At 40.6% G+C, this 13,517-nt stretch overlaps 1 protein-coding gene across 1 annotated transcript in view; it reads left to right on the forward strand.

The window, feature by feature from the left end:
* The window catches only part of LOC115582649 (neuronal acetylcholine receptor subunit alpha-7-like), a 62,447-nt gene that overhangs the window by 37,803 nt on the left and 11,127 nt on the right, over positions 1 to 13,517 (forward strand). Inside the window, exons 5-6 of the mRNA XM_030418730.1 lie at positions 6,992 to 7,071; positions 7,924 to 8,091. Of these exons, the coding sequence (XP_030274590.1) occupies positions 6,992 to 7,071; positions 7,924 to 8,091 (248 nt within the window). The remainder of the gene's footprint in view (positions 1 to 6,991; positions 7,072 to 7,923; positions 8,092 to 13,517) is intronic.

The following is a 13,517-nucleotide window of genomic DNA, read 5'->3' on the forward strand; positions in this document are numbered from 1 at the left end:
TACCTAGAGAAGAATAGACATAATTTAATCGCAGATATTCAATTTGTATAATGTACCTTTATTTGGGTTATTTTATTACCCTTTATTTTTTCATCATCATCGCATATAAAAACCCTAATATCATACTCCACAGGTCTTATTGGAAAGAGTCACCTGGCTGACTCCTTTTCTTTTCCTACCTTTGCCAAAGAATGGGACTTTGAAAGAAAGAATCTGTCCTGTGAGCAGCTCATTGGTTTCTTTTATTCATAGGTCAGTCTAACTGAACCTCATCTCTATTCAACTTGTGCAGCCATTTTGGCTTTTTTGCTGTTTGGATGGAGATGAGGCTCCTGTGGCTGCACAAAGAAATTAGGTTTATATGTGCCTCTGAGATTGATATTCACAATGTGGTCTAGCCCTGCTCAGTTTTGGAGAATGGTCCTTGGAATCATTACAGACTTGATCATTTTCCAGTGTCCACTGTGTTTTGCGCTTTCGCGCACGCTAGATGAATATGTGTGGCACCAATTTGGTCCCCAAACATAAGCTTGTTTTAGACATAAATTGCTGACAGCTGCCTGCACGGAAAACATCCAGAGCATTTACCTTCTTGTTTAACGGCTGTGACAAACTGAATAAATATAGCCCATGTACCTGTATGTGGTGCATACAGTGCAATCAGATGGCTTCATCTAGCACATGCATCCAAAAGGACAATAGGAGGGAAGGACGGGCACAAGAGGAAGTATAAAATATGTTAAGGTACCTCTCATAGGAATACAATATTAATTTCCGGGCCTGCAACGCCAAGATAAATTCACGTTATGTTAGATAAAACGCTGTAATTTGGGAAAAAAGACAGATGCTCTAAGTCTGTTATCTGGTTATTGCTATAGGAAGCATTTCATACAGTTCCACAGGCAAACAAAGTGATGGAGGAGAATCCCTGCTTGAATGAGGACCTCCCTTGCTAAACATAAATCATATTAATGCGTGAGGGAATACCACTTGAGGGAATAACAAAGCGGCGTTTGTCTGGTGAGTAAAACAGCTTTTTATTTTATAGCATTGCTGACTGCAAAAGATACCGTGGGGAGTGTGTGATTGTTGACCATTATTTTACTGTCTCGCTCCAACATAGGCATTTAACATGGGAGTAAGTTGCTTTTAATGCATCAGTCCTTCTCATGCCGCCTTAGAATCATATGATCTTTTCCCTCACACACACACACACACACACACACACCGAGCACATAAAGAATCACACTTGTAATGGGGGAAAGACAACACGATACAAGGCAGAGGTGAGGCTGATTGATGGCGCTGGCTTTCCAGCTACCTTCAAGGTGATTGAGGATTCTTTTATGGCTCGAGCCGCATGTATTGCTGTGTGTGTGTGTGTGTGTGTGTGTGTGTGTGTGTGTGTGTGTGTGCGTGAGAGACGAAGAGAGAGAAGGGAAAGGTTTGGCTATCTAACAGGGATGATACAGAACATTAAGCAGCTTACGGTGGGGATCAGTGATCACTAACGATAACGACAATATAGTCCTGACACAGAACCAGATTCGAGCTGACATTCCGTATGCATGCGGTGTAAATCGGGAGTAAAAATCATTCATGTCTATTTTTACGCAGCAAGAAATGAGATTAACATTTTTGCGATAAGATGAACTTTTACCGATCCCCGTCTGGAAATTAGGTCATTGCAGTACCAACAGTCCAGCAGGGACGATGACAGAAAGAGTAAGAAATAGGAACATTTTATATAAAGGTAAAAAAACAACTGTGAACAAATGACCCGTCAAGCAGAATGCACCAATTGTGAGCTTTTATAAATACCCATGTAGTATTGTCCTTTGAGACTGGGCTTCGTAAAAGCACTGACTCTATAACCTAACAACAGCAGTCAGCCTGTATTTCAACAATGAAACACTGACGCTTCGTTTCAGTATTTAGATTTTACCCGAGGGATGACCAGGAAAACCTCTCTAAGAATCACCCTTTGAGAGACGTGACGTTGTTAAAATATGGTGATAACGACTTTGAAAGCAGTCAGAACCGTTGTATTTGGTTGCTCACAAAAAAAAGTGACAGAAATTGTTGTGACAAGAATGGAATAAGAGAATTTGAGAGAGAAGTTCAAACTCTGGCTCTTTTCTCACGTCTACACAGCTCTACAGTCTACCCAGAAAGTCAGAAACACTCTAATTCTTATACCAGAGACGCATGGGGCGGTCGGGGGTTCGATGATATTTGACCATCAGACAAGCATCTGAATGTGCTGGCACCTTAAAGCCATGTTAGGACCAACTTCAGCCGAAGTGCTCTGGCAGAGAAATCGCAGGGTCGACTTGCAAAAAAAGTTCAGCCCGGTTTCAACTTTTGTCCGACAAGATGCTGCTGTGGCCAATAAAACACAAGAAAGTGCTCAATCCTGGCAGATTACTTTCTACTGACCTCACAATGGCTGAGACAACAGGCAATCGCCACTCTCTAGATTTTGGTATATAATAAGACTTCAAACTTCAAATGGATTTGAGAGTCAAACTCGAACATCCTGGTTTGTATTTCAAGTCGCACTGGTACCTGAAGCAGCACGTGCAGGGCTGTTTTCGGTCCCATGGTCTTGCTTAAAACAAAGTGCTCGTCAGCTACGAAACTTGACAATTTGACACGCATAGCCACTTTATGCAGCAGTTTGGGTGATGTGTGTGTGCAAGTCTTCATTCTTTGCACACCAATGTTACATGCTCTACTTTTTGTTTACAATACTCTGAGGAGTGACTTACTGAGAGAGTGATTGTCTGTGCTTATTCCACTTTGTACGATTCACTGCATCTTGTTCTTCTCGAAGACTAAAACCACGTGAACCTGTTTGTTTCAAGCGTACCTCGACCTTAACCTTTGGTTCAAGCTACCTCGCCTGGGGTCCCCTCCATGAGGAAAAGTCTGGGAGGGAAGCTTGCAGTTAAAGCATTTAAAGTTTAGTGTAGAGGCCTGGTGCTCTGTCTATCATGAGGCAGGGGATATTGGGGTCCCTGGTGTGCTGACCTCTGTCTACAAAAACTGTCTCTGAGGACATGAATTGTCTGCGCCCTGGTGGGAAAGAAGCAGCAGGTAGTGCAGGAGGTGGAGAGGTACCAAAGGTCACAAGCCTCTGGCTGAGTGCTTCAATGTTGGAGTTTTCTCCGAGAGAACTGGGGGGGTTGACTCTTTGTGACTGGGTGTTTTGGAGAGGAAGGCTTTCACTGTTGTCTGTGCTTAAGCATCAAACAGCAGTACAAAGTACAGTGTCTGATCATGGAGCCTTTGGATGGGGTTCAGAAGGAGACGCTGCCTGGGGACTTATCACCAGGCTTTTTTTGATCATAAGGTGGTTCATACAACAACACCTTAGGCCAGAGATCAGTGACTGACTTTGATGTTATCGCGTTTGCAGAGAATGTGCACAGTTATGCATTTTCATGTATCCATGGGTAGCAGATTGTCTGTTTCTTCAGTCTCTCCAAGTTAGCCAAGACTGTTTAGACATGGAGACCTGACTGGTGGAGGATCTAAGTTAGACAGCTGTACGTTCTGCATGTCAGCACAAGAACATTCCTAATCCCATTTCAGATGAATAATATAGAAACCATTTGTGACATCCCTGACATGATCTTGAATATTTCACCATCTATAGCCACTTTGGAAGTTGGGATGCCAAGGGACTTGGGACTAAGTTTTCTGCTTTCATTGTGTTTTCTATGTAAATAATGTAAGCCACCTCGCTACTTAGCTGCTTTCTTTACATGCGCAGATGGTTTCACTTGTGAATCTAGACAGCACAATGTTGTCTTTCTTTACCTTAGTAGCATGTCTTGATGGTGAGGCTTTATCATATACTGCAACAGTGTTTTCACAGGCATGAAAAGCCAACGCATATATGAGGCCATTTCAGTATGTTGTATCAGAAAATGTTATTCCTCGATTGTTCCTAGGTTTAGCAAATTATTTAGCAAGTAAATGGTAAGCAAATTTGACAAATGTGTCTTTTGGTTTTTCAGGCAGTGGTTCACATCTGAGAAACAAAATGTGGAGGAATCCCTTTAGGGGCGAAAGGACTCCATTGGGATTCAACACCCTCATCATGCCCTTATCTTTTCCACATGACATATGACCTTTTCTGAAGCATGCTCTACTTACCTACTGATCTGATTAAGATGTGATTACAATTAAGCACATCGAAGAAGAAGTCACCTGTGACACGAATGTCTACCTGTCTTATGTTTAGGTACGGTTTAATATATCCATATTTTGAAAAGGTTCAGTTTTTAAGGATTTATTTCTCATCCCTTTACTGAATCTTATTTTAAGACACCCTCTTTCATTATAAAAATGTCCTGCATTTGTATTTTGATAATTGATTTAAATAACTAGAAACTGAGGGTCAGTTTTTTAATGTTGATGTGACCCAGATAATATCCCTATTAGGTTGATGTATTCCAAACACCATTGCAAGGCTAAATGCTAATTTAGCTCATTTATTTTTGTAGTGGACAAGAGTGATTGCCGCTGTTCCCACGTATTCTCACAGCCTCTTAGTTTTTCCAACCTCTGCTAAGTAAAAAAGAGTGATTGGAATTAGATTATTGATTGAGCCGTAATAAATCTGCATAGGGTAAAGCCTTGTCTTTTTAAATGCCTCCTGGGCTCAGTCCCAGTGCACTTTGCTCAAATTTATGTTCTACCTGTCCAACAAAAAGCCTTCAAGAGGAGTTTAGGCATGCTCCTCACTTTCTCCTGCTGCTTCCAGTCTCAGACTGTAAGTGGTAGAAATGCACTTGCGTAAAATAATAGATGCTGGTATGAGTCAGGCTGTTCTGTATGGCTTTGGATTGTATTGCATTCAGCGTTTCTATGGTGTCACAGCATACCAAAAGAGATGAATGAAAATCATGCGAGTTATGAATACATGAATAAATCCTATGTTGCCATCAAATGAGGCTTTATACAGTTGAATTAGTCCTGTCAGGGAGATTATGTTTTTAGTCTTCTATGTTTTTTTTGTCTATTTGTGTGTCTTTGTCTGTGATGCTAGCAGCTCTGTAAAGTCTGATTTAAGAAAGAGCGCTAAATGCTTTTTTATTTGTCACGTGACAGACATTAGTGTTGCTCAACACTTTCCTTTCATGTCACACATAACCCATTTTTTTAAATTGCAACTTTTTTTATTTTCAAGTGTAATTTTCGATTTAATTTTTTGTTCTGTGCTTATGCTCAGGTTAGGTTTGGGCACAGGTATTTCCAGCCAAAACATGATCTTTTGTTAACTCTAAGCAACTGGTTTTCCACTTCGGTAGGATTAAAAAAAGATCAAGTTTTGAGGAAAAATACCTGTTTTGGATGCTACAAACGCAGCTGGAGCTGTCCCAAGGTCTCGTTAAAAACACCTGGGGTTTGTTGACACAAACATGGAAGCAGATGTCCTGACTTCCTGTCACACATATCCAGGTTTGGCACCATAAAAGCGCTGTCAGGCTAACAAATGTTGAAACCCTTTCTTGAACTGGGGTCACTGGCTTGCCAGCCCTGACGCATGACATGAAAGTCAGGTCATAAACATGCAATGTCAATGTTATATGACAAGTTTTGCTGAAATGTCAATACGATATGTAGCCTATGATATTTACATATGTGAATGCATCAGTGGTTTGCAAGTTAACTAGCAACATGTTATCCTGGGGACCGGGCTGTCATGCGCTGTGCTTGTTATGTGGTGGCACAGAGGCAAGCCAAACCTTTATCAGACTTACTGACAGCCGGCATTTTCTGAACCAAACTTTTTTTTTTCATGCCAGCTTAATCATCACTAAAGATACAGCAAATATGTTAAAAACATATATACAGCTACACATTTGTGCAATTAAAGCTGTTGCTTTTGCAAATTGCACGTTCTAAACGCGACAGAAAGAACTCTCAGGGGTCTCTTTTTACAATCAAGACAATTTAAAAACTTTCCACTGATGCATAAATTGAAAATGACACACTAGTTTTTCATTTTCAGATGAGCGACACTCTTTAAAAATGTAGCGCGCCCTACCATAAATCATAACCCTGTACAGAAGTGGGTTAAACACTAACATTTTCACATGACACTACCAATGCCGATGCCGAGGAAACAGAGTCATTAAGATTCCATGAGAGAGACTCAGCTGAAATATTGTACAATTTATTTTTGCACTAAGCCCTAAAACCCCGGACGGCATTTAGGAATGTCACAGAGTATTTTATTGCATATTCGGTTTAAAATGGCTAACCTGACATTTTATGTTTTATAACATTAGAAGTAGAGTGCTGTGAAGCCTTGGTGGAGAGATGTGTTCTGTAAGTGCTTTTTAGTTAACAGTACCATACAATTGAATCAATTTCTTTGGGTCTGTCCACTCTGGTTAAAGATTTTTAATATTTGATGTTGCTGACAAGCTTCTTTTTACTACAATGTATGCAGAGAGATACTTTGAAACAAAATCCTGAACATTTGTTGTTGTAGTCTAAGCACGACTGTTCTCTGTCCTCGGGTCCTCTTTTACCCCCTGTAATAAAACTGTTTTCACATTCCTAGGATGATTTTTGTTCTTGAGGGAAATATGTATTTTTCTGATTATGATGCTTATAGTTCAGTTTTTGTGCGTACCTAATCCCTGTCTGTTTGAAGGACGTCGTGATGGCCGACAATCATGTTTGCTGAAGACGATCAGTAAAATTAAACACTGTCTGTCTGGATCGCCACTAATCCCGCTTGTCTCTACCGCTCTGTCACCTTCATTCTCACCTTCTGGTTTTTTTTTCTGGGTTTCTCTTTGCATCTGACTTTACCTTTGTGCTCTGGACCAACTTCATCACCCGTGGTCCTTTTATTCACCTTTCTGGCTTTTGTCCTCTTCTAAAGATCAGTCCCCTTGTTTCGAGGGGTTTCTTCTTTAAATGCTCCAATGCTGTTCTTACATTATCCACTCCTTTCCCCTTGCAGTGCTGACGAGAGGTTTGATGCTACCTTCCATACAAATGTGTTGGTAAATGCTTCAGGATCCTGCCAGTACATCCCACCAGGTAAGACAGTCACTGAGTTACTAAATGTGTCTACTAATGTCACTAACTTAATTTCAGTTTCAATTTCAATTCTTATTACTGCATAACCATTTTGTGTGGTTGTTGTGAAAGTATAATCGCCATCATTGTCTCTTGTCACTTTAAAACTATTAAGATCATTATCGTGGTCTTCAGAAAGATCATTAGTTCGATCATCGTCATCAACACCTAACTCGCTAACTAAAACTTCCACCTTTCACACGATTTTGGTAATTTGCAAGTATAAATACATCTTGGTGTCAGAGTAAAAAAGACAGGGGGGAATTAACTGTTTTTCAGACACCATGTTTAATAAAAACTAGTGTTTCAATGCTGTTTCAATTATATTACAATGTGGGGTCTGCCACAGGTTGAAAACTACTGAAACTTCCCAGAATTCACCAAAGCATGCTGATAACCACAGTTTGTTTTAATAATGGAAATTATTTTCATTTACTCCTCATTATTATGACTTTTTCCTCTTGCTTTCCTTAGAAGTGACTGAAGACATTTTTTTTTTAAATAAGGTCCGTTCATAATGTTAAATAATAGCAACATTATGTACAAATTAGTGTTTTGTGTGATTCGGCACCCCCCACAGTTTCTGAGTGCAATACCACCGCCATAAACACAAATCCCAGGTCTGTAACAATTTCTCAGACATAATGTAGGTGCTAACTACAGACATAACACATGACATCATAATGACGTTATGTCTTGAAAACCTTGTATCTTGAAACATGTATGTGATGCTGTGATCCTTCCCTCTCACTGAAGCAAAATGAATCATGAAACAAGACCTTCCACCTCAACATGTTTTTGTCTTTTCTCCAGGCATCCTGAAGAGTACCTGCTACATCGATGTGCGGTGGTTCCCATTCGATGTGCAGAAGTGTGACCTGAAGTTTGGCTCCTGGACCCACAACGGCTGGCTGCTGGACCTCCAGATGATGGACGTTGACATCTCCACCTACATACCCAACGGGGAGTGGGATCTCGTAGGTAAGAAGAATCAACAACAAAAAAAAAAGATTCAGTAAGCGAAATGTAAGACATGACCCCCCTACAGTTTCTGTCTGCTTATGAAAACAAAAACAAATTCTCTTACAATGCTTTTCTCAAAAACGTGTGTGTTTTCTGACTGATAATGTATTACATGCTGAGTGGGAAGAGCTTTGGGCAACCGGGATACCACAACGCAGTGTTGTCAATCATAGGATAATGTGAAGATCATTTGGTATGGACAAGTCAGAATTAGAATCTGGAACAACTAAATAACGGAGTGCAAAAATAAATGCAGAGTTTGCGTGGTGCCATAAGAGGGATAAAGTCACGGTGTGTGAGAGCTGAAGTGAAGATTGACTGAAAGCTCTCCCAATATTTGAGAGATATATTTGAGCAGCACACTGTGAACTCCTTCGGGGGCCCTTACAGACTGAGACATACAGACTTTCAATATTAGCTCGGTCCTTCATGTCATATTTCAGGGAGTTAGACAGCCAGTCGGCATTATACAGCTCTGACAGCAGGTGTTTTAGAGATGTCGACTTTCTTGTAAGATGCGATTCTCACTGACATGTTTCTGTCAATCAGTCATCGTTATAGAGCTACAGATAGCCTGGAGCAGCACCCATACAGTTTCTTCTGGCTGATGATTCTTCAACACACCAAACTTGCATATTTATTTCTTTAAAAGATATTTGTTTTCTGGTCGATGAAGCCCTTTATATAATTATTACCTGATAAGCCATATATCGATTCTGATGATTGAGATGGGCAGTTCTTTTCAGAGGGACTTTTGGTACAGGACCAAAATGAAAAAAGATACACTGAGCCAGGTAACAGAACCAAAAGTGTGCATCACTAATGAAACTGATGTCCAATACCAGAAAATCCCAAATACAGAAATGCAAATACAAAAGGCAGTCAACAAAAAGCTGGCGACAAAAGGCAACAAAAACAGAGAGAGCGGGCAGACTGAGAACTAAAGCAGTACCAAAAACAAACACGTAACAAAGTACAAACCAAAAAAGCACTGGGAACAGAGGCAGAAACACAAGGAATAAGCAGAACACGGGAGACACAGGACTGATGTGGGGAAACAGAGCAGAACAGAACACAAACCAAAAAAGAGTGATGGACCTACACACGCTTTAATACAGACTAAACTAATGAGTGGATGAGGTGCAGGTGGAGAGACACTGAGAACAGGGCAGCAATAGCTCAGTCCGTAGGGACTTGGCTTTGGGACTTAAAGATCGGCAGTTCAAGTCCCACCCGGACCAAAAAAAGAACGATGTGTGCCGGCAGTTGGAGAATGCCGTTTCACATCCTGGACATTGCCGAGGTGCCCTTGAGCAAGGTGCCAACCCCTAACACTGCTCGTTGGGCACCGTGGCATGTGTGGCAGCCCCTTTGCTCATCTCCTCTACACTGCGTGTGCGCACCTGTGTGTAATGTGAGTGAAAAAAAGGAATTTCCCAACTTGGGATTAAACTAGTATATATAAAAAAAACAACAACAGGGCAGTGAGCAAGTGACACATGAGGATATAACTACAAACTAAAACAGTTTACCATTTTGGGAAATACACTTTTTCCCTTATTTTTGCTAACAGCCACAGGAGATTACAGTAGGCCTAAATATAAATCTACTACCAGCAGACACATAGCTTAGTTTAGCATAAACACTGGAAAGAGGGCTAAGTCCTGGCTCAATGAATACAGTACAATACATTGTTAAATCAATACAAACGATAATTCGTGGATGGGGCTACCCACAGTAACTTCCTGTTTTGCCTGGTTGCCTGGCAACCGCATGGCGATGATATTTTATAGGTTCATTGCAGTGTCCGAGAACCTATAAAAGATGGAAAGGACATGACAGCTTAAAATTTTGCATTGGCACCAGACTTTGGTGCCAGCTCTATTGTAGTCTATGAGAGATTCATGAATAAGCAGACTTAAACCAAACATATCTACGTCGTATAACCTTTGATGAATAAAGAAGAGGAAGTATTCAGTAATGTCTAAGTATCTAAGTAAATCTGGTGAATGGGCAGAACACTCCTCCATCTCTCCCCTCTCAGTTTGTTAGGTTATCAATCTTAGTTATGGAGGCATTCGTTTAAATTTGTAAACGTTTCATGTGTTTTCAATGTGCATTTTGTGTGTTCATTCAATGACTACAAGCATGCTAGTTACTTTGATCATATGCCATATTTAAAATCAATTGGGGCGTCTGATTGAGGTCAGTCACAGATCAACATGAATAAATAAGCTAAACTCTGATAGTACAATAACTAAACTGGCATTCGCTAAATAAAATAAACCTAAAAGAGTTTTTTAAACAGTGACCAGAGTTTGCAAAGTGTGATTTGATCCCAAAATTGATCCCTTCGTTCATATTTTACGACGCATTCTTTCCTAACAATTGGTCTAGTTCTTTGTTGAAAGGTGTTCTACAAGATTCTGATTGCTATCATGTGTAAGACTTTTGTTGTTTTATAGCTAAAGGTTAGTTTAACGCATAATTAAAAATCAGAGTTAACATCAGCAAATCATCAGCTACTATTAGCCCCATCACTCAATGAAAAGTCGCTTCTGGATTTCAGTTTTTATAGTAATTTCAAGCGTCACTTGCAACTTCTTTTATTTACAATGGTGAGCCTTTCTAATTGACTCAAGTTGAACTATTCAAAGATTATCTTTCATGCTTGGATACTATTTTGGGACCAACAGCAAATAAACGAATGCGGCCGTTTGGAAAAAACTCATTCATTAGCCTATTCTCTGAAGTGTGTTCTTTCATTTTGTAAAGCACGTCTTCATCAGGTCACACGACTTATATGTTCATTCAGTCTGTTTGTTCAAGCATCTCCCATAGACTTCAAGAGAACTGCTATTCAAGCAAGAAGGAATAGTCTTGCACAAATAGAAACACAACTTGTTGTCTTTACATTTTTTAGCACATCTTAAACAAAATATGTCATGTTGATTAAACTTAAAAGTGGCCAGTGGGGGATTTTGTCTCCTTTGGATGGAGTCAGGCTAGCTGTTTCCAGTCTTTATGCTCAGCTGAGCTAACCATATCCTGGCTCAAGCTTCATATTTACCACACGGCATGAGATTAGTCTCCATTTATGCATCTAACTATTGGCAAGAAAGCAATTTTGGTGGCTCAGTTGATTCTTACTTGTGTTACATTGTGTCTTTCTCAGTCTGAGTTTCTCCAACTCCGTCCACACAATGTCCTTAGTTTTGTCTGTCTCTTACCAAGAGAGACCAACGTGAAGAGAAATGGTCAAGTTTAAGATAAGATGGTGAAGAAGCATACTGATTCATTCTGTTGGTTATTTTTGTTTCTTTTCTTTTCCTCTCATCCCTTTTCCATTTTTTTTTCTGCCCTCTGTCTATCCATGTGGAAATGAGCAGCACACTTCATCTCTAGCCCAAGTTGGGGGGGTTAATCATAGGCCAACAGAATAATTCACATTCACATACACAAACACACTTTCAGAAGTGAGCTGTGAGTGTACCCAGCTGGCTGGGGGAATGGAGGAGGGGGCCATGGGTGTGTGTGGTGACAGCTGGCCCGGGGACGGTTCACTTAACTTGGGCACAGCCAGGCGGCAAGCCGGCCAAGAACACACACTGTCCTGGTGCTTCAGAACATACCCATGCCCATTCCAGCGCGCGTATACACACAAACACGCACACACACACACACACACACTCAAAGGATCTGGTAGATGCATCTGCAGGTCTGCAATCCATCAAATTAATAAATGGCTAACAAAGGCTATTTCTCTTCTGCCTCGAGGTGACAAAGTTTAAATGAAATGAAATTGAATCCGTGCAATTAATTTAAAGTGAATTTCTGTAGGGATGAACAGTTTCCACACACATACATGCACACAAACACCAAAATGAGTTGCACATTTTGAATGTGTTGCTGATTTCGCTGTAGCAGGATCTCATTGAGACTAAACACTTAATGGTATGAATGATTGATACAGCTGTACAATGATGCTTGAGCCATAATCAAATTCAGGACACTTGTTACTGTCCCTCCCTCTCTCAAACACACACATCTGCACACACACATCTGCACACACAAACACACACACACACACACACGCACACGCACACACGCACACACACACACACAGACAGTTCCCAGATTTTCAGATCAAGGGGAAAAGCGAACGCTACCTGTCGTCCACTTTGAAATGGTCGTGCATATGAAATCCATCACAAATCTGGCCGAACAATAGCTCTCATACACACAGATACACACCAGTTTTATTGGACTTATTTAACTCCAAGGTGACTGCTTACCATTGTTGATCTAATGTACAAGGCAGATTAGTGCGTAAATCTGAATATGCCAACATGACAGATAAGGCCACGGGGATAAGCACCAGGGATTAATAACTGATTCAGATTGTTTTTGGAGGTGTAGCGAGGTCATTTGAAGTTTATTCAAATTTCAAAGATTTGAACGAACTGTAGCAGAGAAGGTTTTTGTAGTAGTTTGATATGCGTACATATAGATATGGACTATTCCTCCTGCCCAACCAAGCTTATAAATACAACACTGAGGTGTAATAGTAAAAGTAGCTCATGAACATTTGGGTATATAAACAGAAATGGGCATATAACTGCCATTGCCACAACCTTCTCTGCTTTTTCCAGAATTGCCTTTTTTCTCATCTCTGGCAGCGATCCAAGGAAGGGGATCTGTTGAATTACCTCTCCTAAGTTCTCTTCCATTTTCTCTCAAGTCCTAAGTTTTATTTTCCTTGTCCTACAGGGCTTGGCTTTAGTGGCTCCAAGCTACAAATTGAAATTGAAAAAGATAATCTGGGGGTGTGGAGTGGAGTGAGCATAGAACTCTGTACTCATCTCTGCTTGAAGCAAGCCGCTTGAGGCAACATTAAAGGTACAGTGTGGATCTACTGGCTGAGACAGAATATCATATTAATAATTCTGGTGTCATTAGCGTAGAATCATCTGAGCCAAAAACTGCTGTGTTTTCATTACCTTACAATGAGTCTTTTATATCTGCAGAGGGAGCAGGTCCTCTTCAGGCCCTCAGGAAGTGCATGAGGCTTTGAATCTGTAGTGAAAGACGACATAGTGGCCAAATGGTGCAATTACAGCACCACATGATGTACAGGAGGCCAAAATGACTTTTCCCCATCAGCTTAAATGTGGAATTAGTGGCAGTAAAATGGTGGATGAACTTTTTTGAGCGTCACAACCCCTGCTGAATGACTCATTAGACTGTCATAATATGATCCATTCAGCCCAATAAGATTTAGAAAGTCAAGAAGAGCTGCAAGATTTCATAATTTTCTCCCCATTTATCAGAGCCACAGGTTAAAAAGGGTGCAAGCCACGCTGACTGGCAGACATCTCTGGTGC

The sequence above is a fragment of the Sparus aurata genome, chromosome 1 (assembly GCF_900880675.1).
Source record: "Sparus aurata chromosome 1, fSpaAur1.1, whole genome shotgun sequence".
NCBI lineage: Eukaryota > Metazoa > Chordata > Actinopteri > Spariformes > Sparidae > Sparus > Sparus aurata.